Source organism: Callorhinus ursinus, unplaced genomic scaffold (assembly GCF_003265705.2).
Source record: "Callorhinus ursinus isolate GAN/ISIS: 27379988/994484 unplaced genomic scaffold, GSC_fseal_2.0 scaffold52, whole genome shotgun sequence".
Taxonomy (NCBI): Eukaryota; Metazoa; Chordata; class Mammalia; order Carnivora; family Otariidae; genus Callorhinus; species Callorhinus ursinus.
Window position 1 is genome coordinate 7,287,381 of NW_027397114.1, and position 27,372 is coordinate 7,314,752.

Below are 27,372 nucleotides of genomic sequence, written 5' to 3' on the forward strand. Positions count from 1 at the left end.
TTTTGTTTCCATTATGGTTCTTGGTGTACTTTATTCTCCTGCTGTCTAGCTAAGCAGCCCACACAGGACAGAAACGGGTAGCACTGAGGAATGATCAGATTTTTTTTCTCCCCAATATTCCTGCACCCTCCCTAAGCCCTGACCAACCCCTACCTATCAGGAATGGTTAGTGTATCATCCTCTCCTTCAAGAAACAACTAGAATTTAAACAAGGCATTAGAGGGTCAGGTCTCTTCTTAGTAGGGCTTAGGAGGTGGTGCAAACTCTTAATTCACATGGAGTCTTTCCTTCAAACACCTGTTTTTTTTTTTTTTTTTTTTTGTACACTGGTTCATAGATCGGCACTTGACTTTGAACCTGGCACCAAAAGGCACAATATCTGATACCCTGTACAAGAGCTATTAGAGATGCTGCCATATGGATGAGCAAAACTGAGCCAATCCCACTTATGAATGGAAGGCTTAGACAGGGAAGGGAAAATGGCAAAGAGAAAAAACGTAAGCCCACATTTTTTGCTAGAATGGAAATGAAAGTGGGAATTTAAGGTCTTGTGTTTTAATCCTCCAAATACCAGGAAGCAATTAAAAATCTTCCTTGGGGTTTTTGAAAGCAGCATATTCAAAATGCCAGCAAAAGCTCCTAATAACTGCAAAACCAAAAGGGGATCAAAGCTCACCGACATCCCTCCTTATTGCTGAAAGATTCTAAAACCAAAATTCTGGGTGCCCTGTTCCCTTGTAAAAGGGAAAATAACTTAGTCTGATTTATGGTTCTCATAACACATCACACTTCCAAAAAAATATTAGTGTGTGTGACCAGGGGAATGTTTGACACCATTTTATTAATCTTCACCTTCAGTGGAAAAATAAAACCCTTTCCAAGTGCCATTTTCATCACAAGAGTTCTAGTGTCTGTGTGTGTGTATATATATATATATACATATATATATATATATATACTTTTGTTTTTTTGCGTTTTGTTGGTTAGTTGAAGTGCAGCAAGAGACCAATACCGCATTGTAGTCAATCAAATAAAAGAGAACAGAAGGCCAAGCAGTTTCCAAATGGTTATTTTATCAGATTGTTTGAACATTAAATTTATCCTCGTTTGCAATCCAAAATAGTTACCTGAAGTTTGCTGTGTGTGCAGGTGTGTGTGCATGTGTGTACTTTTATTGTGTATTTGTTTTCTAAACTCTTTGGCACAATTTTCTGGGGGTGTTCAGACCACCACGATACATATCAGGAGAGAACTTTTCTTTTGTGCTGCCAATTCTGAGCATCTAAAATTTTGGTTTGTTTGGGTTGTGGCTTTCTTTTGTTTTTGAAGTTTGCGTCCTTTATTTGTAACAACTGTATCTGAATTTGTTCTAGATCCTCTAACTCCAGAGTTTTCTTTTTCTCCCCCCTCCCCCCCACTTCTACATTCACAGTTGAACCATATTATTTAGGAAAGGCGCCTTGATGAAAAGATCAGGATACGGGAGCTCTGACCATTCGTCAGTGTTTTCCCTAGAAGATAATTAAAAACAAAACAAAAAAAGAAAACAAAAAACAAAACCTAAAGAGCGTCTTTCCTTTTTTTTTTTTTTTTTTTTTTTTTTTTTTTTACACATCTCTTGTGCTGCATCAGTAGACAGAACTTCGGTTAGTTTTATGAAATGCAACATCTAACCCCTTTTTTTCTGGGAAAAAGAAACTGCAATGACTTGAAGTTGAGAATGTGGATACCGCCTCACTCACACACACTCATTCTCAGACTGTAAAGAATCCCTCACCCTCCTTTTAGCCGGCACGCAAACAGTACCGTGTGGCAAAGGTACACCAAAGGTGGGCTTGAGACCCAGGCTCCATCTCTCTTATCAGTAGCAAAGGCCAGGCTGCCTTTTACAACAAAGCACCACAGCTGAACCCAGTCCCTCCTCCTCTCCCAAACCAGTCACTCCACTTGGCACCGGCCAAAAGACAGAAAAGCTAGTTCTAGCCTCTCCTGGGAAGAGATAACTTTCTTTTTTTTTTCTAAGCAAGTAAATCCATCGTTTTTCTCTTTTCCGAGATGGCCGACGTTACGGTTTTCTACGAAGCCAGTGCTTACTTAGCTCACTAACAGCGCTGCTGTCGGCGGCCAGTGGCTGCGGCAGGATGTTCAGTGTGGTGTGTTTTCAAGCCTCACTCACTCATCCTCTCATTCCCAAACATTCAGCATCCGTGCACACTCCTCACTTCCGGGTTTTTCACAAGATTGGAGATTTCCAGTGGGGGTCTCAGGTTATCATCCCAATGGTAACAGATCTAAAAACACAGATGGAAAACAGGTCAACTTTGAGATCACAGATAGCCAGGAGAGCCAAACGCCTGATTCCCACAATTAAGTGCTCATAAACCCGAAATGAATCTGTCAACTTTTCGAGGATTATTTTTGTTTTCCTATGTGCCAACTGCCTTTTCTCATTAGCACCTACATTAGAGGGTGGCAGGGACACTACAAAGATAAATCTCAAAAGAGCCAGTTTTACTGAGCTCTTTGGAGTAAGATGATGAGCATGTGAGAGGAAAATAAATTAAAACTACATTTGAAAGCAGGGGTCAGACAACCCTTGACTGTGGCTGTCTTCTGTAGAGCCACACAATGTCTAAAAGCACTGCGGTAAAAAAAAGTAAAGAGCAGGAGGAAGGGAATAGAAAGTAGAAAAGAGAATTCTGGGAAAATGCCATTACCGGTAACTTTATTAGGGCCCAAAAATCATTTGGGGACTTCACTGAATTCTAGTTACATAAGTTCTGTTCTTCATCATCACAAGTAATCAAACATTTTGCTCAAGGAAAGACTGAGGATGCCCGACCCTTCCACCAGTACAATCCTGAGGAACAAAGGCTTGGCTCAAAAGCACTTATATGGGAAAGGGTACAAAACAAGATACCAAGAGAAAGGCAGCCCTTGTTAGAACAGTCTGAAGAAACTGTGCCTCCTCCCCGAGAAAGAAAGAGGGCAGTGGAGAAAAGCTCTTACCAAGCTTGGTTCTTCAGTTTCCTCAGTTCTTTTGTTGCCCATGTAGCAAGGGTTTTTGCTTTGTTAGTCTTCGATCTCCGTCCTTCCGTTAACAGTTCATGGATCATTGGCCTAGCTTCTACTAATTTCAGTACATCCTTCCCAAATGCTGTACACAAGTCCCTGTGCAAAATAAACACACCTGAGAATGAGCTCCCAACCTCATCCCGCCCTCCTGTTTTCAGCCAGTGAGTTCTAAGTTAGTTGTGGGTCTCTTAGAATTCACCTACTTTTTAAAGCTAAAAGAAATTTTAGGGATACATTCAGCACCTTCCCTAAACAGATGTAAAAACTGAGGTCTAAAGAATCAGGATGACTTACTCTGAGTTCCACACCTAATTCATGGTTCTTCTAATGATGCCTCAAACTTTCCATAGAGCCTAAACAGAGGCAATCTGTTGACCGACCTCAATATAGGATGGACACAGATCTGATGCTGTACCTCTGAGAACTCCACAGAGTTCAGCAAAGAGAAATTAGAAATTTGGAGGGTCTGGAATGAGACTAGAGCTAAGTTCTGGAATGAATGATCATCTGTGAGAACTATAAACAGGACACCTGGGGTTCTATTAAAGAAATATCTACATCAAAGAAGTGGGTAATTACCATCCAGGCTACCCTCAAATTTCTTTACCACAGGTCTTCTCATTTTCCAAGAGAAATTCTATTCAGCTGTTGGAAATAGGATTTAACCTACCCTATCAGTCCAGCAGCACAAGCTACTACTCCGTCTGTATGATCCTCATCTCCAGCAATGTGGTCAATGAAAGACAGAATAAATTCTACTCTGGGTTGTACCAGCATGACATCCGCTATAACAGAAACAGAAGGTCTGATGAAGCTGTCCCACCTTTGGCAGGACCACCCATTTCAAAATTTCCAAATACACTACCCCCCCCATCACGCAGGTGTTTCAGTCTAGAGAATTAGTTGCATATAGTTATACTGGACTATTCTTCCTCAAATTAAGAGGTCATTCTTTACACCAACAGAAGAAGCAGATATTCATTCCTTTTATTACTAGCAGAAATCATAGAGAAGGAACAAATGGAACCCTCCCTCTAAGCCCATGATATCAAAAGAGGTGAAAGACAAATATTTCCCCAACCAATAATAGAAACATCAGGTGAAAGAGAAAATGTGATTTCCCAATCCTTTAATTCAACTGCACCGGAGGTGTATTATGTGTGGTGCCTATGTGCTCAACAACTGCCGCTCAGGGCTGGTGCAGATATGACTGGCACCAACAGCCTTGCTGGATCTTATCCCTTACAATGTTCAAGACAAAGCGGGGCGGGGGCGGGGGGGAGAGAATGGGAAAGACTGTATTTTCTTCCAAAGCTACTCTCTTGAGGGTACTGTTCCTTCTCCACTTCCTTTAAGCAATAGGTGCTAGTTCACAAGCTACAGAACCAAAGACACAGCCCATCTGGCTACATGAACTCTGAACTAAGTCCACTGGGTTTTATACTCAACGGTGCACGTTCTCCTGGTCTCCCTTCAATCCCTGGACAATTCCGGTATAGGCCTCCAAGCAGCCTTCTCGTAGCTCATTCAGATAATCCACCATGTCATAGTCTGACTGTAAGAGACAAACAGAATCTCCATCACACCAAGAGCCTTTAGTTGTATGATTGTCAGAAGTCCCACTCATCCAATCAGGGCTGGACTTAAGACAGCTTGAAGCTTACCTTGTCCACCTGGGCTTGGGAGGCCTGCTGAAGAGTATTCAAGACAACCTCTAGATATTTTTTAAACTCTCCACCGATAGCAAGGGCAATATCACCAAACACTGACAGAATCTGTGGCTTCACAGACCTGTGGACATTTTCATTCTGACCAGGAAAAAAAAAAAAAAAGAGGGAGAAGAGCAAATTAATAAAAGCCAAAATATTCTGTCCAAAGATTAGAGAAACGTTATTTATAATAAACGGTTACTAATACGCTTTGCACAGACCTTAAGGGCATACACAAAAATTAATAGTGGCTCTCTCTGGACAGAGGGATTACACATAACACTTTACTGGCCTCCCTGCCCCCCGTTTCATGTATTGAGCACACCTTCCTTTAATTAACTTTATGACCTTACTTTATAGAATCATCTTGTGAAAATGAACAATTCCCTTCTTCATGAGCCTACAGCCAACATTCTGGCAACTGACAGCTCCCTCACTTAATTTTTAAGCATCTTTCCAGATTTCTTCAAACACTAGTAAATTAGACTGTGTGTGCAGACACTCACCCCCAGGTTCTCCAGTAGGAGCTGCATCACCTCATCACAGAAAGGTAAGATGTTGGACTGCAGAGCACGGCATAAATCTCCCACTAAGCCCACAGCTGCCAAACAAACCTGCAATGAATTAAGAAAATGATCTTCCAAACAGAAAAGGCCACCTACAGGATAAGGCATTATTTTTATTTAACCACTGGTCCTTTATCACTCGAGCCTAGAGTTGAAGAAGAAAACATCCTCCCTCTCTGAGATTAGTTTGGTTTTGGTTTTTTTTTTTTTTTTAAGTAGGCTCCATGCGCAGTGTGGAACCCAATGCAGGGCTTGAACTTACAACCTGAGATCAAGACCTGAGCTGAGATCAAGACTCCAACACTTAACTGACTGAGCCACCCAGGCGCCCTGAGATTAGTTCGTTTTAACAACCCATACGGCAGGAAAAGAGCTAACGCTCTCCAAGATATCATTAACAAAGGACGGAAATGACAATATTCACTGGAAATAATGGTGGCAAGAGCACGGTGGTTAAGAAATAGAGAGAAAAAGAAAAAGCCCTGCTCTCAGGGTGCTATGCTGGGGCATCTACTATCCTGGTTTTTTCACCGACTACTTCTAGTTCCACACCTGCGGACAATACAGAGACTACTTGGACTTTGCACCATGAGGTAGTTATCAGGGATAAATGAGAATACAAATGTATTCTTTTGAAAAGCAAAGATTACCTGGTATTCAGCATAATTTTTCAATCCAATGCCCAGGAAGGGTTTAAAGGCCTCCATGTACTTTAGGAATTCACCACCCAACACTGTAGAGAAACAAACTGTTAGCACCACAGGATATCACAGAAGGGAGCGAAAATGACCACGCCAGCTCTGCCAAAATGTCTTCACTCCAATCAACTGGTTGGGTGGAGTGTGGGTTAATTACTGATTCTATCACAAAAACAGTGAGGTTGTCTCAGACAAGCCAATTCCTTACCTTAAGTGCTGGAAGGGCCTAACTCTTATGCCCTGAAGATAATGGCAAATCTCCACAGAGTGGGATTTCACTTTGGCTAAAACAAACCAACAAACCAATGGTTTTTTTTCAAGGGTTAATTTTGATTGGATGAGCTAACGATACTGCCTCTTGGCCACCTCTTCATCTGATTATAACATGTCTTCTCTGGTGGCCAGCTTTAAAACAGGGTCCATCCCTGGGCAAATCCGTCAAGGACTTATTTTATAAGCTAGCCAGAGAAAGCAGACTGTGCTTCTTTCTGAATTAGCCACTCCAGGGGCCAAAGTGAACCTCCTGATGCTAGAAATAGGTCTGGTCCTCAGGAATGGTCCTTAGGTAGCAGCCTTGGTCAGTGTATACACCATACAGGCCAACCCCAAAGAAGCATTCCAGGTTTCTTAAGTGCTCTTTAATGCACTTTTAATGGCCCTTCAAAAGAGTCTTAAGCAGACATGGCTTCCTCAAAGCAATTTTGTATAGTCCAACATATAATACAACCAGAAAACTAATTAATTCCTAGAACTCTCCATGTTTCACTCCATCCTATTCTGAGCACCACAATGTGTCAACCTAGAGTCCAAAGCATTACAACCCAAACTAGGAGGTACCAAGTGCCAGGAAAGAAAATGGCAACCTATCCTTGCTCCTTGGAAGGAGCCAAACACCAAGAAAGTGAGTACACTTTCAGGGGAAAAAAGGAACCCGCCGATCTCAGCGGCTGCTGGCTCCCCATTCATTTCAAGGAGAGTGGCAAGGCACTTATGCACAAATTTGACTTACACTCAATCCAACTTTGCACTCAAGTCATGCCCCAATAAATGAGAAGACAGGACTATGCTTTCTGTGGTCAAAAATTCCCCGTGGCTATTGAAACTCTTGCATCCTAAAGACATTCCCTGCCCAATTTTGGCTCACTGACCTTCCACCAGTGTGCTAACTGCCATTAGGGCATCCTCTTGCACACCCCCAGACCCAGCTGTGCTTTGGAACATCCTTAACAGGGAGGCCATGACCACATCAGAGATCTGCAAAGCATCTTGATGTTGCACTTTTCGGAGAACGTTCTGCGAAATGAAAAAGAGTTCAGGATCTGTTGATTCCAAACCCGCCAATCAGAACACTATATATACCTTTTTAAAAAATCAATTGAGCCCCATGGCTTTTTTTGGAAAGTCCAAACACACTTTTTGGGCTCAAAAGCTTTGACGGTGTAAATCATCTGCAACAAAACACGCATTTTAATATCCCTTCTATTTCCCAACTCAGAACAAACATGAGATGATCTTCCACAGTACAGAAAGTCAGAAGCAATCCTTCCGATGATACCTTATTTACTGATGATGGTCAAGAAATAGTTTTTTTTTTTTTAATTTTTGAACTTTTTTAAAAATTTTATTTATTTGACAGAGAAAGAGATAGCCAAAGAGGGAACACAAGCAGGGGAGTGGGAGAGGGAGAAGCAGGCCTCCCACCAAGCAGGGAGCCCGATGTGGGGATCGATCCCAGAACCCTGGGATGATGACCTGAGCCGAAGGCAGACGCCTAACGACTGAGCCACCCAGGCGCCCCAAGAAATAGTTCTGATAAAATAAAGCCAACCTGAATTCTCCTAATTCAATATTCCTCAAACCTCCCTCTTACCCTTTAATTTGTTCCAACTAACGCTACCAGATCATTCCTGTATTTGATGACTAAGAAAAGACCTTAACAATCAAGATTTTAGAAAAGCAGACGGGCTTTTTTAAGTTTGGGTAAGAAAGAGAAGGGAGTTCACAGGGAACATGACCTAGTTAGCATCCCTCAATACTAAAACCTAGTACCCACCTAAGCCTTAGACAAGTCCTAGGGTTTTCCTATTTCTGGTAAAACAGGGAATAGCACCTCAGTCACTTCAGGAGTCCAGTCATGAATGAGGAGTGATTTTAATCTTCCCAGTCTCCCCTCAAAAAAGTCTACTCTAAACAAGTGGTACAATAAATGATTTGAATTATAATAAAGCTTCCAACAGGAACTGTTGTTTCACAAGATGATGGTAGAAACTCAAGGCTCTATTTTTAGCCAAGTGAACCACAGCTGGGAACCAAATCTGACTGGGCTACATTGGGACAACCCAATAAAACCCAAAGACTAGAAGCTGCCAGCACAAAATCGCCATACAGCCGGGAGGACTACCCCCAACCCAATAGTCTCCTTCCCGACTCTGTGCAAAAAACAAATTCTTTTTACAGAGACAGAAGAAAGGAAAATAGAAAATCACTCCCCCATCCAATCACAGATGAAAGCCTTTCGAGAAGAGTTTCTGGTCAGCATCGGAACTGGTAAGTAATAAAGCGCCATTGTACCTGAAGAGTTGCGCAGAGCAACGACTGAAGGTCATTGAACTGGATCCTATCGGATGTGCTCTGGATATGTGACTGCAAGGAAAAGAACACCATCATATTCTGAATAAACACCTTCTAAAAGAGCTCTACACTCCCTCAATGCTTCTGTTTTTGCTGGGTTTGCCAGAACCATTAAATAACCTTTACTGACGCTAATGCAGGAAACAAAAAACTTAATAAATATATATTTTGATATAAGTATAATAAGTAAACTGGGATGAACAATGCAAATTTTAAGTGGAAACAGTTTTTGTATAAGCATTCTACCTTTCTGAGAAAAACACACCTCCACGTAAACGTGAACACCACTTAGAGAGGACATGGCCCCGTCCCGCCGTGCCAGCCCGGCCTCACCTCCATCTGGAGCACCTGCTGCAGTCGTTCCATGATAACCAGAGTAGTTTTCTGAACGGCGGGGTAACAATCCTTGGCACTATTTTTCACAATTTCCATCAGAGATTCATATGCAGAACTCCTCAGGTTGTTCTGGTGTCCATCAGGTCTGTAAGGAACACACAACAGCAATCTGAAAGTCTTACCCGAGAAAGAAGAGAGTTGTTACAACGTAGACCTTGTCTCACGGAAACTAAGGAATCCAGAAACCAATATGGTTGTGAACATGGTTTGAGTTTGGCAACACAATACAACCAGGAACCAAAGTTTCAACTGCTGAGCCAATGGCTGTGTTCGTTATATGGGTCTCCAGACTGGTTACACTTTAGAATGGCTCTTACAGAAATGGGATAAAATTATAGGGAAAAAACTAGTTTAAAATGCTGAGACCCATGTGTGCAACTGACAGGGTCACCTACAGAGCTAGGAGGAAGACAGCTCAATTTTCTTCACTTCTCTGTGAGAGATGGTTATCATACCTGATCTTGGTCAGAGAAGCAGAGATGGAACAAGTTAAGCATGGAAGAGTTTATACCTAGCCTCCTTCCTCATGGTTTCTTTTGAGCATGGCTTTCGGTATAGCTCACATAAAACCAAAATAATTAAAGGTCGTCCCGACTTATAACCCTCTGAAACTACATTTCAGGGGTGCCTGGCTGACTCAGTTGGCAGAGCATGTGACTCCTGATCTCGGGGCTGAGTTCGAGCCTCACACTGGGTGTAGAAATGACTTAAAAAAAACCTTAAAATAATTTTCAAAAACTCATCTATGAAACAATTGTATTTTATGCCAAGTTCTTCATCTATTATCAGAAATAGTGATTAATGACCTGGCATGGCAACTAAATTCAGGATGAGAGCTACTATTTATTTCCCTTATATGATAATCAAATATTCCTGTTAACTGTAGATATTGCAAAATGAAGGGACCTCTCCAGATCAATTCCTTTTTTTAAGGGGGGGGGGGCGCCTGGGTGGCTCAGTCAGTTAACATCTGCCTTCCACTCAGGTCGTGATCCTGGGGTCCTGCGATCGAGCCCCACATTGGGCTCCTTGCTCAGCAGGGAGCCTGCTTCTCCCTCTCCTCCCCCCTCCTCTCTTTCTCTCTCTCAAATAAGTGAATAAAATTTTAAAAGAGGAGAGTGGAGGGAAGAGAGAAACCGAAGCAGGCTCCACACTCAGCGTGTAGTCCCATGCAGGGCTCAATCCCACAACCAAGATCATGACCTGAGCCGAAATCAAGAGTTGGGACACTCAACCACTCAACCAACTGAGCCACCCAGGTGCCCCAGATCAATCCCTCTTTATATGAGACTATCTTCTGACTTTACTTGTAACCTGAACATTCTAAGACAGACATAGCATGTATTTTCTTCTCTCTGTTTTTATTTAAAAGTAATCTCTAAGCCCAATGTGGGGCTTCAACTCAGAACCCCAAGATCAAGAGCTGCATGCTCTAACAACTGAGCTGCCAGGTGCCCCTTTCTCTTACTTAAATCATCTACTATACGATTCTTTTAATGTTTCCTGTTACTACGTTCCTATGATTAGGCTAGATGCCCCTCATCCAGGGCAAAAGGACTTGGATGCAAAGACACCACCCATTTCTGTGTAGTATCAGTCACCTGTCTGTGGTCTCCAGGAGCTTCTGAACTATGAGTTCAAAAGAAGAAGATAAGCAATAGGTAGCTGGTTCTTCCTGATCATCAGCCACATCTGCAGCTTCATAAGCAGCTTCAGCCAGACTGGAGAAAGCCTTAAGTCCAGACAGAGTTAATATTAGTGCTGAAAAGAACCCTACCCCAGGATAACCTCATTTTTCCTTAACATACCATGGGCAGTGTTCCTTTCCAATTGATCTAAGAATAAATCAATGCTAGTGAATCCTCAACTTTTTCTGTCAAGGTCATCTCAAACAATCTCTTTACAGACATCCTTAAAATTAAAATATTTGTTTATTTATATTGTTTGTCCCACCCCAAACTCTCTCAGCAGCAGAGTACTTTCATCTACCACAAACACCTCCCACTACTTCTTTTTCCACTTACAGAAAGGCTTTTAGCCCCACTCCTTCCTATCTCAACTTCCTCCCCCATACCCCCAAAGGGCCCTGATGAACTACCTTCAGCCTATACTGACTCAGCACTTGGGCCGCCTACCTTCCCTTCTTTTGCCCCCTTCTCAGCAGTGGTACTTTTTGTAGCAGCAACGCTCTACCTTAATCAAAATTTCTTTTCCCCAAGCAACTGAGAGAGAAAACCAGGTCCAGGTAGTTTTCCCACTGGGTTAGCATGACTATTCTAAATGGTTTGGGAACCAGTCACCATGAGTCAACAGCTCCCACTGGCTCATGCAATTGGCATCCCCCACATTTTAATTGAAGAAATTAGGAAGGAGATGCTATTCAAAATAGGCCTTCCAGTGAGGGAGACCCATTTCTCTCCCACACCTCCTACCTCCTTGCGAATGGCTCAGCGCTGCTCCAGATCTCAGTAGGAAGAAAGCCTTACCCAGCACACATTGGAAGCCACTCTGGGCTCAGCACTGAGGCCCTCGATCAGACACTGCAGCAGGGGAGTCAAGTAGACATCATTGATGGCAGCTTCAGGGAGCAGTTCACAAATTCGGCCCACAGTCCATGCAGTTGTATCTCGAACAACTACACTGGGGTCTTTCATTAGTTCTATTAGGGTGGGCATAGCCTGCAAATACAGCAGTTATTAGCAGAGCAAAACAAAAATTAAAATTCATGTTGATGAAGAGAAAATACTGATGGTTGGGATTTTTTTCAAGTTTTATTTAAATAATCTCTACACCCAACGTGGGGCTTGAACTCATGATCCCTAGAACAAGAGTCGCACACTCTCCCAACTGAGCCAGCCAGGTGCCCCCTGATGGTTGGGTTTTAACCCACAGCATCAGGATAGTTTGTCATTTTATAAAAGACACATCTGTCACCTATCCATCATTATAATAAAATTAAAGTGAAAAGTGAAATAGTCTTCTCTTCACCAAATCCCAGCATAGGGTGTTATTAAAAGTCTAGTATGAATGCTTCCACCAGCCTTTTACTGAATCACTCAGGTGATGCATCTAGATGCGGCTGTGATGGCATCTGGCTACATTCTGAAAGGCTGAGTTCCATATGCGCTGAACTCAATTACAACGGACCCTTGTATCACTTATAATAGTAAAATAAACACAGTATTTCCACAAGACTTTTCATTACAATAGGTACCATTTTGTCCTAAGGATAGAATCATCACATCACTAAAAAATTATAGGAAGGTTTATGATACAGCAGGAAGTGAAAAAACAAGTTCTAAGACTACCGCCCAGTAAGAACTCCATCCTGTTCCACCTACATATACGCACACAGAAGAACGCCACACAAATAAATACTAAGAGTTAAGAATGTGTAACCCTGGGCAGTGGGATTAAAGGTGACTTCTTTTTAGCCTTTTCCACATTTTTCCAAGTCATGACTTTTGTTAAAAAAAAAAAAAAGTTAAGAAATACATTTTATCCTTGCTTCACTGACAGCAAACAACAATCCAGAATAACCTTTTGCGATGACTATGTAGTTTTGTTTTTAAAATAAGGGCACACTTTCAAGGAAAAAGTTCAAACAATAAATATCCCACTTTCCACCCCAAAACTCCCTCAGCTTCACCTGGATAACTAGTGGTTTGAGCTGATTGGGCTCTGGTCCTTCCAAGATACAGCCAAAAGCCATTACTGCCGCATCCCGGTACCGCCAGTCAGGGTTCTTGATGTGTTCTTTAATGAAGGGGAGGACGTGTGGGACGATGTCATCTTCACAGCAGGTGGCCAGGAGCATGAGGCACACACCTGCCGCTTTGCAGGGGTTCCAGTCATCGTCGTCGTCATTCTCGTCCTGACCAGAGAGTGTAGCACTAGTTAAGTTTTTGTTGAAGAATCACTTTAACTCAAAAAAAAAACAAAAAAACCCACCCAGAGCGCCTGGGTGGCTCAGTCGTTAAGCGTCTGCCTTCGGCTCAGGTCATGATCCCAGGGTCCTGGGATCGAGCCCCGCATCGGGCTCCCTGCTCCGCGAGAGGCCTGCTTCTCCTTCTCCCACTCCCCCTCCTTGTGTTCTCTCTCTCGCTGTCTCTCTGTCAAATAAATAAATAAAATCTTAAAAAAAAAAAAAAAACACCCAGAATTACTAACTCAAAAGGTCTTCTGACTACTCCCAAATGTCATTGGAACTTAAGTTTGGGAGATGTAAATAAAATATAAAACCTTTATATTTTAATTTCTTCCACAAAGATTCATCACACATAGCCTTTGTTAAATAAGATGCAGATAAAGGGAAGTCCTACTTAGTACTATACGAGATGGGCCAACCTCCACTACACTCAACAAGGATGAAACTCAAACAGATAAAGAGCAAAAAGAAGAACAACAGTATATGCTGTATGATTCTGGTTATGTGAAGTGCCAAAATCAATCAAAACTAATCTCTGGCAGTAAAGGGGAGACAATGAATGACTAGGAAGAAGGCATGAGGTGGCTTCTGGTGGGATACTAATTATAGTTCAATGAGATGTTAAAAAAGATTCCATTCAGATCTCCCCTGAAAGGAGAATTCAAGGTTTATCTCCCTTATTGTGACTATTCACACCACACAGTAATTTAAGGTAGGCTACCTTATGCAGCTTCAGAATATTACATACCTAAAGAATGATTTGTTCCCAAATATGAGAAGCACAACAAAAATATACAAAAGTGAAGACACTAAGGTCAAAAGACACAAAAAAGTAACTGTAAAACTGAACAAAGAGATGAAAATTTGAGAGAACACCCAGGCCATTTCAAACCAAATACATCTCTACTTCTCTTCTGAGACTGTTATGTTCAAAGAGTCATGTACTTTCCTAAACACAAATGACCTTCCTGTGTACAGGAAAATTGTGCAATGCTCAAAGTGACAGCAATGTCTCCTCAGAGCACTGCCGTCTCTCTGAGAATACTTCATATGCATCAAAGGAGAAGAGGGACAGAAAGAATCTTTCCAAACACCATACCAAGGAAAACTGTGATGCCTAAACTCAAAAGAGGACAATGACAACCAACATATACTTCTTAGAATTTCTAGGGCGCCTGGGTGGCTCAGTCGGTTAAGCATCTGCCTTCAGCTGAGGTCATGATCCCAGGGTCCTGGGTAATAAATAAATAAATAAATATTTATTTATGTGACAAAGAGAGAGATATCGAGAGCAGGAACACAAGCAGGCCTCCTAGCGGGAGGCCCAATGTAGGGCTCGATCCCAGAACCCTGGGATCATGACCTGAGCTGAAGGCAGATGCTTAACTGACTGAGCCACCCAGGCACCCCGAAAATCTTAAAAAAAAAAAAAAAAAAAAAGGATTTCTATATTTACCCATTAGACCCACATCTTCGTGAACTCTTGCTACTTTAATTTTGTCCTGAATCTTAACTGATATTAATGATCATGAATGATCAGATTAATTTTGTGTTGTTTTTTTTCTTTTAAAGATTTTATTGAGTTATTTGACAGAGAGCAGGAGAGCACAGGCAGGGGGAGCAGCAGAGGGAGAGGGAGAAGCAGGCTTCCCGCTAAGGAGCTGGATGTGGGACTTGATCCCAGGACCCTGGGATCATGACCTGAGCTGAAGGCAGACGCTTAACAACTGAGCCACCCAGGTGCCCCTAAATTTTTTTTTTTTTAAAGAGAGAGAAAAACAGAGTGTGTGTTGGGGGGGGTGCAGAGGGAGAAGGAAAGGGAGAATCTCAAGCAGGCTCCACACCAAACATGGAGCCCAACGTGGGGCTTAATGATCTCACCACCCTGAGATCATGACCTGAGCCAAAATCAAGAGTAGGGACACTTAATGGACTGAGCCACCCAGGTGACCCCAGAATAATTCTAATCCAACCTCATCAGCATTTTACTTCATTTTATTTTTTTAAGATTTTTAAACTTACTTTATTTGACAGAGAGAGAGAAAGAGAGCACAAGCAGAGGGTGAGTGGGAGAAGCAGGTTCCCCGCCAAGCAGGGAGCCCTATGTGGGGCTTGATGGCCTGAACCGAAGGCAGAAGCCCAACCAACTGAGCCACTCAGGCACCCTTCATCAGCATTTTAAATGTATATATATACTGTGAACCCATGAAAATAATTCAAATATTAGCAGATATTTGAGTGGCCTAAGATTAGCACATCGCTCTTCTCAACCTTTCTTTACTGCCACTTAAGCAGCGTGTGTCTCCTGCACTACGGACAAATAAAGCACTCAGGAATCTCTATGTGTAGCCTGTGCACGATCGAGGCTGAAATGTTCAACTCTCCTTCACCAACAACTCAGAGCCTAGAGGATCTTAAGAGATCCAGTTCGGCTGTTCCCAGTCATCTATAACCAAACAGCAACCAGCTAAAGAGTTGCCGAGTTCCTTCATGGAACCTATTCCACAGTAAACTAACCCTCAACAATGTCTCACAGCTTAACCGGCTCGATTTGCGAGGTTACTCACCTGTTTAGTTAGCGTCTGTGTGAGGATCGGAACCAGGTACTGTAGTGCTCCCTTGGCATAAAACTTGCTGGTGTGCTCAGGGGGTCGTCCTTGTTCTGCTGCCTGAGGAGAAACATAAAAGCAAATTCTGCACAGCAGCAAACAGCCTGATACTAGAGGCATACAATGAGAGCTGCCCAGGGGTTTGAACAGAAATACACAGAGCAAACGTATCATCCACTGTGATCTTTTGGAGGCGCTCATTTCTTTGGTCTACTTCAATGGGATTCTTTTAGGCCATACACATAATCTACCTTAAAAGACCAAGGCAACCTTAAGAACTACCTTTCTTTTTCACAAGCTCAATTCATATTAACAAGCTGTCATCTAACTAACCTTTGGATCGAGAGGTGTACTAAGTTTATGTAATGATGCCAAAAATAAAATCGTGTTTCTTAAAGCGTGCAGGACAGTTTAAGGCTGGAAACAAAGCTTGAGTTCAGAGATTGCAAGTGCAGAACTAGCCCCTTTGTGTCTATCGAATTTCTTCACCAGAGTTAGTAAGCTGTCAGTTATGCATCCCATGCTTTCATTAGGACTTCCAAAAGGAAATAATTCAGCATTGGACGTCACCTTGTTAAACTGTGACTGCCTGCTGCCCCCTTGTGTTCATGGTACTAATATCAACATTTATAATAAATCATGTGTGAGTGAGTGATCCATAAAGCATGAAATGCCTCATTACGGGTCTGTCTCCCTCCTGAGGGGCTCTGGCTAGTGGAGAAAGCAAAATCTCTACAAATGGAGATGCCCTCTAAGCCCAGTCAGAATAAAGCGTTCCCAGAGGAGACTAATGCCCACAAAGGAGCTTTGTCAGAGAAACAACTCTCTCGCCGCACCGACTCTCCCAGGCTCACCTCGGAAGCCTCAATGGCCAAGTCCATTTCCTCATCACACACATTGGACCAGAATTCTATCCCTTGTAGGGCCACCTCATCAATGTCACTTTTCATTGCTTCAATTGTGATCTTAAGAGGGGAAAAAAAAAGAAAGACATCCCAGACCCCAAGTAAGTGCTGGTTCAAGTTCGACACCCCCCTGACTTCTAACCACAAATATTGGAAGTGTCAAAAATGCAGATTTATGAAAGATGGGTCTGAAATGAAAGGTAGAAATAGGAAATAAACCTTTGAAAATATATTCTTTCCCAGCACAAAGACAGTACAAGTCTTCTTGGCACATTACTGATGGCTTAAACATAATACTCAAACTCAAGGAATTTCCTTGATTTCATAATATTAAGTAAAAAAATGACAGAAGTGATAAAACAGCAAGAATGATGAATTTTGCAACTAGCTGCATGCTCACATACATAAACAGAAACACTTACAGCAAAAAGAGCGGGACCCATATACGTCTCCATGTACTGATAATACAAGGACATTATCTTTACCAGATTCTGTAAGGCAGCCACTCGTACCTTTTACAAAGAAAAGATTAGTTTGCTATTTAGTTTAACAACGAAGACAAAGGTTAAGTCACATAAATGGGTCAGTAATCTAAAAGGGTCAACTGAGGTACATTTGGGTAATGTCAACATTTTCCCAAAATAAGTCTCTTCCTTTAATTTTTTTCACCATCCTTATTTATTTTTCCTCTTTTTTTTTCCCCCTTTAAAGGCACCTGTGGAACCTACAGAGGACTAAACTCAGGAATGCCACTCAGACTGGATGTTACTCCCACCTATTTCAAGGGTCACAGTTTAGGTTATAGCAATAGCAAAGCTGTTTCAATGGCTACAATGAAAAACAGTCACTTGTATAACTTAGAGCAATTAAGTAGCAAGGGTGATCAAAAACCATTTCTTCCTTAAACCTTTTAAGAGGATGGCAACTTCCATTATATTATGTTAACTTTCCAAATACTGTTTTTCCCTCTTTTATTAAGAACGGTATTAGCCAAACCTTATTTCTGAAGTCACCCGATTCCCAACATTTCAAACCACTATGCTGGAGATGGCATTTCCCAGGAAAGATGGAAGACAGATTTTTCATCGGAGCTCACACTCACCCTTGTATCCGGACACTGTGTGGCTTCACAGACCACCTGCATGATAAAGTGCCTTTCGGACTGCAGGAAGAACAGAGATCAAGAGAATAAGACTACCAACCATATATATGGAGATTGCTAGACTATCTCTTCAGGGAAAACCTTGTACTCCCCTCAGGGACCCCCATAACCCTGAACCAATCAAACAGCTTTCCCCTGACACAGTAATGGCACCTAAGGCTATCCAGAGTTTGCCCCCAGTGTCTGCTATATGACCTGCCCTCTAAAGAGGTCCCTAATCTTTTAATCCCCAAAATGACCTTCACTAACAAGACTCCGAGGAAGTAAATAGGAAAATGTAGGTCACGGGTTTAAATAAAAATGGTAAACAAACAAAAAACCTACATTAGGAAAACCCATTTCTTTATATTTAAAATTTACTTCAAAGACAAATTTGTTTTCTGGGAGGTGGCAAATCCCCATCAAACACAGGAAGATACAGGAGAACAGAGCAATATGGTTATTTGCTACTATCCTAAGTCTTCTGAAATCTATAAGGAAAAAGTCTGTTTTCTAAGCAATTAGAATTGCAATTTGCTTTGGCTTCTTAGACCTCCCTACTTTGTCCACAGTAAGACCAAGAAATGGCAAAAAGCACAGCTCAAGTGTCAACAAACAAATACACAAAAATACTTGCAGACCATATAATCCAGTGATTCCGCTTCTGAGTACAGATCTAAAAGAACTGAAAGCAGGGCCTCAAAAACCTATTTGTACACCTATGTTCATAGCAGCATTATTCACAATAGTCAGAAGATGAAAGGAAGCAACCCAAAAGTCCACAGACAGAAAAATGGATAAACAAAATGTGGTCTATACATACAACAGAGTATTATTCAGCCTGAAAAAGGAAATTCTGACACAGGCTACAACATGTATGAACCCAAGACATTATGCTAAATGAAATAAGCCAGTCATAAAAGACAAATCAAATACTGTATGATTGATTCCACTTAAATAAGGTATCTGGTGTAATCAAAATCATAGAAACAGAAAGTAAAAAAAGCAGTTGCCACTTGGAAGGGGAAAATGGGGAGTTGTTCAATGCATACAGTTTCAGTTTTGCAAAATGAAAAAGTTCTGGTGACTGGCTGTAAAATAACATGACTGTAACTTAACACTATTGAACTGTACACTTAAAATTGCTTAAAATGGTAAATTTTATGTTATTGCGTATTTTTACACAACTTAAATAATAGGGGGAAATATTTCCAGGCAAGATAAACTTAATTATTAATTTTCAAAAGCAACTTCCAAGGAGTTATGAACTAGCCCAACTTATATAATTTTTTTAAATTAAACTCTATGCCCAACACAGGGCTCAAAATTCAAGACCCTGAGATCAAGAATCAGATGCACCACCGACTAAGCCAGGCAGCCGCCAGTTTTGTTTTTTTAAAGTAAGCTCTACAACCTTCTGTGTTTTTTAAGATTTTATTTATTTGAGAGAGAGAGAACGTGTGGGTGCGTGAGTGGGGAGAGGGACAGAGAGAGAGAATCTCAAGTACACTCACTGCTGAGCACGGAGCCAGCCGTGGGGCTCGATCTCAGGACCCTGAGATCATGACCTGAGTGGAAACCAAGAGTCAGAGGCTCAAATGACTGAGACATCCGGGTACCCCAACTTCCATGTTTTTTAAAATCCCAGAGCATACCCACACTTTGCTCTATAAAAGGAGAAACCTAAGCACTTCAGATCACATTTTACCCCAAAGCCTCCCAAAAGCAAACACACCTACTCCATGGCCATTTCTCAAACAACACAAATCTCAACTAGAATGGAAATGAGTGCACCTAAAAACAAGATGGTACTTTCTAGACCACAAACTTAAAAAAAACCTTTCATTTAACTCTTACTTCTTACCTTGTGAACCTACTACACCTTTTTGTCAAAAGAGACTCACCTCTTTGTCAAAGTTTGCTTTGGTGAACTCCAATGAGTTCAGGAGTGCATTTGTAGCCGCCAGCTTCACATTATTACTGGGCTCTTCTTTCCTCATCCCCTGGATTATGGCAGTCAGAATCTCATTGGATTTGTCCTGTAGCTGCTCTGGGTCCTGAAACAAGCAGAGAAGTGCAGTGAGTAAAATAATGAGCTCATGACTAATCAGCAGTCCTTTTAACTGTGAAATCCACTCGAGTGAGTATCATGACTTTCTCTGATCTTTTTCCACACATTTCCATTTAGGGACAAACCACCTGCAAAATATCGCAGGGCCTACCAGTCCAAAATTGAACCAAAACAAGTTAAATTCATCAACTTCATCTGATTTCTTAGCATAATGACTCTGGGCATGAGGTAATGCTGGCTTTTTCTTCCCCCTTCTGTGCAAAGGGAAATGGCAGTCTGGTGTTTTTTCCAGGCCATCTGTATCAACCGAAGTAAAGCTTCTGAGGGCCAAGGATCAACGCCCAGGCACAACACCTAGGGAGTCTAAGTCCAGGTCAAGTGTGGACTTCCTTGCTTCATCAAAAGTCTGTATGTGGAAACAGACACCAAGGATGGTAAGCTCAGCAGCAGCCACAGTCCCAGGAGGGCTGCATCTCACAAACAGCTGTGCCTCCGGTGGCTAAGCCAACTACTGCAAGAGCTGGCAAAGTGTTTCTGTGAAATAGTAAATGAAAAGTAACACAGCATCCTGAGGTACACTGAGGATCATGAGAAAGGGATCCAGGTCAGGGATGCTCCACAACAGAGCATATCCTCAAGTCTAAAATCTATACCTCTCCAAGCCTACAGATTTCTACTCTGAGCTTGGGATTCTCAACTCTCTTTACTTTAGGGCATGATTAGCAATGTGAGGATAAGTTGGCTATCCAAATATGGAAGTCTAGATTAAATAAAGCAGTCCTACTTGCAAAACATTCTGTAGTAGCTTGGTTTTCTCCATCGTGTAAGAACAATCCTAATACTACGCATGTCTCAACTAGAGGGAATCAGAGCTGTGTTAAGTTAGGTACAGGGGGCAGTACTTACTATATCTTGGCAAATGTAACCGATAGCTTCCAATGTCGACTCTTTCATGTGCTCTGTGCTGTTGGGGTTTGTGACATTGGCCACCAGCTGAGGAATGAGTTCTGGCCACTGGTTCACTGGGATCTCTGCACAAGCAATACCAGCCACACATTGTGAGGCAGAACTAGGCCGGTAAGTTTCTGTGCCCAAAGTCTGCAAAACCTGCACGCACACACACACACACACACAAAACAAGACGAAAGATATCAATTTCTAATACTATTTGAACACATTTTGCCTACCACCACACCTCTTACATCAGTCTGAATTTTCTGCAATACAAAAAAGTAGAAACAAGCATATACAATTTAGTTAGCTGTCAAAACAAAAATGAAACCACCAGCCTCACTACCAGCACCAGCACAATCAACATTGCCCCAGAGCCTAGAAAATGAAACCAACTACTCCCTGCTTCCAAAAGGACTTCTCCAAAGCCACACATCTCACGTCAATGTTCAATGCAAGGTAAGAAAGTGACAGTCAGAAGGAAGACAATGTTAGAAGGCAAAGGAGAGGACAAAATTCACCTTCTAGGCTCCTTGTTAGATGTGCAATGGAAGGATGCTCACAGCCTTTTATGGACAGAAAATGTGGAACTTTAGAATGAGGCTAACTCTGGGCATTCAAATGGGTCTGATTCACAGTAGATCATGGTCTAGCCTAATCCAAGGAAGAGCTCTTCCAACTCATGAAATGTGCGACAAGCCTCCTTCCCTATGGTCAATGACAATTTAACACCTGGGGTGACTTTCATAAAAGGCCTTGGTCAGAGAACCTCACTAGATGCAGATACAAAGTTACTGATGTTACCAACACCTAAGAATGAATCTTTACTTAACTTCCAATCTGGAAGGAGTTGTTCTGTTTACCCAAGAATCAGAGACCTCTTCTCTCCACCATGAACAGATACCAAGAACTAGTTAGATCTGCCAATTAAAATGAGATCAGCTTATCATTAAACAGGTCTTGTTTGAAATGATAATCACACCAGGATTTATGTAAAGGGTAAGGGCACAAGTACAGATAGAGGATGAAGCCACAACTGGCCTACGGTTAATTATTACCACGATCAGCTAATCTAGTCAATGAACTCACTAAGAATCACCAGTCCACTCAAAAGGCAAACAGTGAACTGTTCCTGGCATGAACACAGGACAAAGCGTAGCTGCCAGATATTCAGGCCAGCTCTGCTGACTGGGTCAGGTCACTTAGTATCCTGCTTTGTAGCTAATAATAATGAACTCCCCATCTTTCCCCCATACTGTATATCATCCCGCCCCCACTGCCAAAGCTCTGCCCAGTAACCAACTGTTCTGATTCTAAATGAAGGTTTTGCTCTCTAGAGCTACCACAGCTAGAATGGACTTTAAGAAAAACTGTATGTCAAAGACAGGGTGTGGAGAGGCAGGGATGAGATGACCGGTCTAAAACAGCAGGAGCTGAACAGGTATTAACCCAAGTCTGACGAAGAGTTCCAGTTCAGGGTGCCTTTACACTATACCACACCATCTCCTGGTACAGATGTGGAGAGCACCGACTCCCACTGTACCCTTATCTTTCCTCCTTTAAATGGCTTCTGGAAGACCCCTAGTTAAATATTATTTGAGGTGATTTAAAGACCACAAAGGTACAACTCTTAAGTACAGGAAGGTTTTTTTTTTTTTTAAAAACTAGGGGATAACCGTAATGATAATTGTCAATTATCAGAAAGAAGAGGAATAAAGGAGTAACCCTCTACTGTGTCCAAGACCCACATTTCAAAAAAAGAAATAACCATCAACACTAAGAAAGTATTCATTACCAGAGGTGCTATGAAAAGGGGGAAAAGGCCATGATTAACTTTCTTTCATGCAGAAGAGTTCAACTACAAAGTCTTGTCCAAATTTTAAAAAAGTGTTAAGACTGATATGCCAAAAAGAGTCAATCACAGTTCCAATCATTTCTCATCTCATTTACTATCGCATGATTCGAGCAAGATGAGAAACTGAATGGGCACTACAAGCACCGAGATGTCCAGTGACTGATGGAATAAACTTCAATTGTACCAAATTACTGAAAAGAAGATTAAAATGTTATTACATAAGCAGACCCAATGTGGATAGAAATAGCTCTACATATTCCAAAGAAGATTCAAAATAAGTTGGCTTTCATAACCTAGTTCCCACAGTCATGAGTACTTTCATGAAAGACTAGAAAGAGAAGGGGTATATAACTTGAAAGAAATGTTGTTGCCTTAAGGCGCACAAATTTACCTAACACTGATACCTCGAACCAGGAAATAACAAATATGATGACATGTGCAAGTACACGATTAGGAACACACCCCCACCAATTTCCCCTCAGATACCAAGCGCCTGACTTACCATTTTCTGTGCCTTATCCACACAAGACAGACCACTAAAGAACCTCATTAACTGGGGAATGGGGAAGACACCTGTCCATATATTCTGAGTACCTTTTGCTGCGGCTAGAATTACGGATTTTAACTCAACAACAAAGTCATAAGACCTGCATGATGCAGAGCAAGGGACATTCAATTTTCCTCAAAACTCAGCAGTCCACTCTTTAAACGCCCTGATTAAGAGCCAGATGTTTCTAAACAAAGTTTTTCATAATTCGCTAAGTAGATAAAAGCACCATTAACTTCACATTCTTATTTCACAAACTCTTTGGGCTTAAAAGGCCCGAGAGATTATTTAGTTCCCCTTTGAACTCCACATAGTACTAAGCCTAAACCACCAAAGAGTGAAAATTATCTACAGCACAAGTTCAACTAGAGGAGGTGACAATGAAAAAACTCACTTAGAAAGACAGAAATATCTAAAAATATTCCTGAGCCTCACTCCAACAAAATAGAATCTCTGGAGGGAGCTTGGAAATATATTATTGTTAGCAAATTCCCTAAGTGATTCTCAGAGTTCAAGTTTGGGAACCACCAATTTGTATACTATGCCAATTCACCACAGATTCTACAAATTCTGGCATCCAGTTAAAGTTCCCTAAACTGCTACAATTTACCTTCAGTTTCTGAAAAGAATTCCAATGCATTCATTAATGGGAAATGACAGCACAGTACAGAAAAGCTAAGCTGAGAAAGAAAATTTAAATCAAATACAATTTTTATCTTCAAGTGAAGCTTAAGTCTCAGAAACCTATCACACTGTCAGCTCTATCCCATGTAAATGACAAAAACCCTGACCAAGATGTTTCTTGTAGGGGGTCCAGGAGGAGAGGATAGGGTGGGTGGGTGGAGGATGAGGTTCCTTACTCCCAGAGGCTAACATGACCAAAAGGAGATAAAGTTACTTACGTAATTCTTGACTTCCCGTCGAGCATTAGCATCAATTGCAAGCCACCTCTGCTGATATTGTGCCTTGATATCTGGATCTTTAGATGTCAAAGAGTTCTTGATTTGTAGACCAGCTGCGACTCTGGCAACCTGACTGTTTCCTGGATTTGCCAGCACTCTGGACAGTTCCACAAGGAACGTGGGCTATTAAGAGAGGAGGCAGTTGTGAATGAAAACTCTCTTGGGAATTTTACCAACTGAGGATAGCTTACGGAGCACCAAAACATTGGGGGAAACCTAAGTTTTTTAGAACATATCATAACATCTCAGAATATGCTACAGTATCTACTTCAAGACTCTTATAAAAATGTTACATGGTACACAAGTAAGTCATCCCTCTTCTCATGCATCCTCAGCACTTACTTAACAAGGAGGTACAGATTTTCCTATCACCATCATTCTTAGTGCTCAAATCTTCACATTAGATCTCCCAGAAATAAAGGAAGTTTGACAATCTACTAGTCAGAGGATTCTTCTATTTAACAATGCCTCACAATAAATATTTGTTAAATGAATGAATATGTGAAGACAGGGTAGAATGTAAAATTGTTTCCCTAAATTTAAAGTATCTTAGTCCAAAAAGAGTAATATTCAGGCTTTTAATCTCATGCAGGCAGGTAATCTTGCATAACAGAGGTAAATACTTACAAACCTGAAACAGAGATTTAGGAGGCTAGTCCTCTGTTTTAGCTTTACGTGTTCAACGAGAGAACAATGAAAAAAGACTTAGTTATAAATCTGATATTTAGAAACACGGAAAAAGTGAAAAGATAAAAATGCCAAGGCAAATTTGCCAAGCAAAAAGATTTTACGTTTAACAGTCAACGGTTAACACACTAAAGGCTCCTACATTTTGGACTTGAGCTGTCCACTGAACATAGTGTGTTTCTGAAAACCTTACTCAACCTTTCATAATGCACAGGTCCCCAAAACTACTCCCTGTTTAAAAATTTTAAGATACACTCCTCTTCCCTGCAGAAAGCTCTGTCCAAATGGAAGTTAACAGGAAAAATCAAGAGCAGATACCAAATCCTGCAATCACAGGAGAAGATAAATCTTAAAAGTTTTTAAATTATGTACCACTAAGGAATGTTAGGAATATCAGAAAGATAAAATGTTAAGAATAGGATAAAAGGCTTCTTGTAAATAAGCAGAGGCAGAAACAGGAATATACCCCACATGGAAGTACTGATCTACACTAGTAGAAAAACAATCCTTTCTATGGAAAGTTAAGAATAAAAAATAGGAAAAGCTAGCACATAAGAGCACAATAAAAGTCATTTAAGGCAGTTTGTATAAAATGAGCCTTGTCACTTTTTTGCTTGTATTTCGCCTGGATTACAAAGGAACATGTTGGGTTACAATGTTATCTAGGCTTATTACCTATTACCTTTAAAAGACGTCAAGTATCATCCACCCTTCCATCTGTTCCCCATCCCCCGCAATAAGAAGGACATCAAAGACAAACGTTACTGGCACACAGGCTGTTTCAAGCAATCCATCCCACATTTTTATACAGAGGTCCAGTCTAGTGGACTTCTCTTCATTTTTTCTGCACCCCTTAAATATGAAAATATGAAAATGAGGAACTTTCCTCTGTGATTTCATCTGGGAACAGGCCTGATCAAGGATGAGCCTCAGCCTGTTGTATGGGTACAAATTCAGTCTCTACCCATCGAAGTAAAAACAAAACAAAGCAAAAAAGCCCCAATCAACCCCACCAAAAAATAAATAACCCATAGAGGAATACCCAAGCAGTAAAGGGAGAAATATTGCCGGAGTGGGTTAGGAGGTATTCGGGTGCCAGGCCTGGCCACGAGCACAGTACCAAGGGGCATAGGAAAGGGTAGACTCTGGGAAGTAGATGGAGAGAATAACAGGGGCCACGGGACAGGAAGGAGAAGCCGGCCCCGGTCAGATCAGGGCGGGCAGCTGGGCTCAGAGCTTCCACATGGCCCCTAGGCCCGGCTCCCCCACCCCCACCCTTGCTGAACACGCAGCGCCGCGCAACCTAACTTCCCTTCCCTCCCTCTTTCTCCCTCCCGCTGCACCGCCGCCCTCAGGCCGCGCGGCGATTGGGTGGCAGTCACCCCGGCGCGCCGCGCCATTGGCCAGCTGCCGGGGCCCGGGGCGGGACACACCCACCGGCTTCCCGATGGCGGGGTTAGGTTGGACCGGGGTGGGGGAGGAGGGGGACGGGATGGGGCGGGGTGGGTTCCCGAGGCCTGGGCCTCCGGGAGGGCGGGAAGGCCCGCACGCAGGGGATGGGTGGACGGCGGGATGGGGGACGGCGGGGTGGCACGCACCAGGTTTTCCACGGCCGCACGCTCCAAGAACTTCTGCGCCGCTTCCAGTTCCAGCCGATCTGGGGGGAAGGAAAGTGGGAAGGGGACAGGGTCAGAGGGGCCAGGGTTTCCCCTCCCCCCACCCGGTCACCTCAGCCCGACCCCCGGCCCCCGCGTCCTACCGGGAGACACGGTCTTCTCGAGGATGGTGATCAGCTCCATGGCGGAGGTGGTGGCGGGGAGTCCTCCTAAGACGACGGTCCGGCTTCTCGGGAGGCGGCTCTAACTGGGGATGGGGGTTGGGGGTCGGGTGGGAAGGGAGGGTGGGGTGGGGGGCGGGGGTCACCACAAGCCCATTCACCGGCTCCCTCTTGGTAGTCGCCCCGGCTCCCTTTCCTTCCTCTTTTCCTTCCTTCCTCCCTCCTAATTTGTTGCTGGCGGCGGCGGCAGCTGCTCCTCTGGCGGCGGGGGAGGGACCCCGGGGGTAGCTCAGAGCGCGGCTGGTGCTCGGGTGGCGGAGGGAGAAAGAAGGAAGGGAGGCGGTAAGTGATCGGCGGCTCGCAGGGAGGGAGAGAGAGGGAGGGAGGAAGGCGGAGGGATATTCGGGCCGGACCTCTCCGCGGCGGCACCGCGCTCCATGTCGATTGGCTGCCGCCGTGGCCACGCGGAATCCCCAATTGGCCAGGCGGTCAGCGTTGAAGGGCCGCCCTGCGCCCATTCGCCCGCTAGTTTCAAGGCCCGGGTTGGCTGGGCGGGCAGCGGAATGAGGCGCGCGGATTGGTCGGAGGGAGGGAGATTGGGGTGGGGCAGGGGGGAGCTGGCCGCTGATTGGATTGGCCTGGTAAAGGCCTTGAGCACAGACCGGCTGAGCGCTAGGAGGAGGGTGGACCAAAGGCGAGACTCCGGGCCCGCGTGATTGGCTGGGACACTAGACGTTGATAGGATAGGGCGCCCAGAAGAACTGGGGAGAGGAGTTCGGGGTCGGGGCCGCGGAAAGGCGGGAGGCGCCCGCGGCTTCTGGAGCCTGGCGCGGGGCACGATGGGACGCCCCCGGGAAGGGGCGG

The 27,372-nt window shown here is 43.0% G+C and overlaps 1 protein-coding gene across 2 annotated transcripts; it reads right to left on the reverse strand.

Moving 5' to 3' along the window:
* Positions 1 to 26,887, reverse strand: KPNB1 (karyopherin subunit beta 1). Of its 2 annotated transcripts, XM_025859154.2 has the most exons (22): positions 26,491 to 26,886; positions 26,330 to 26,388; positions 23,985 to 24,167; positions 20,636 to 20,836; positions 19,563 to 19,715; positions 17,620 to 17,679; positions 16,940 to 17,029; positions 16,467 to 16,577; positions 15,571 to 15,672; positions 12,725 to 12,949; positions 11,562 to 11,753; positions 10,677 to 10,807; positions 9,013 to 9,160; positions 8,620 to 8,691; positions 7,197 to 7,341; positions 6,001 to 6,083; positions 5,291 to 5,398; positions 4,740 to 4,883; positions 4,525 to 4,630; positions 3,746 to 3,860; positions 3,010 to 3,171; positions 1 to 2,291 (listed from the first exon to the last, which is right to left on the reverse strand). In XM_025859154.2, coding segments are annotated over exons 1-22 (2,631 nt in total). In that variant the 5' UTR covers positions 26,531 to 26,886; the 3' UTR covers positions 1 to 2,290. The 2 variants fall into 2 exon arrangements, with proteins under 2 accessions (XP_025714939.1, XP_073739916.1); XM_073883815.1 differs by lacking the exon at positions 1 to 2,291 and having other exon boundaries at positions 3,006 to 3,171; positions 26,491 to 26,887.
* Positions 26,888 to 27,372: the final 485 nt, after the last annotated feature.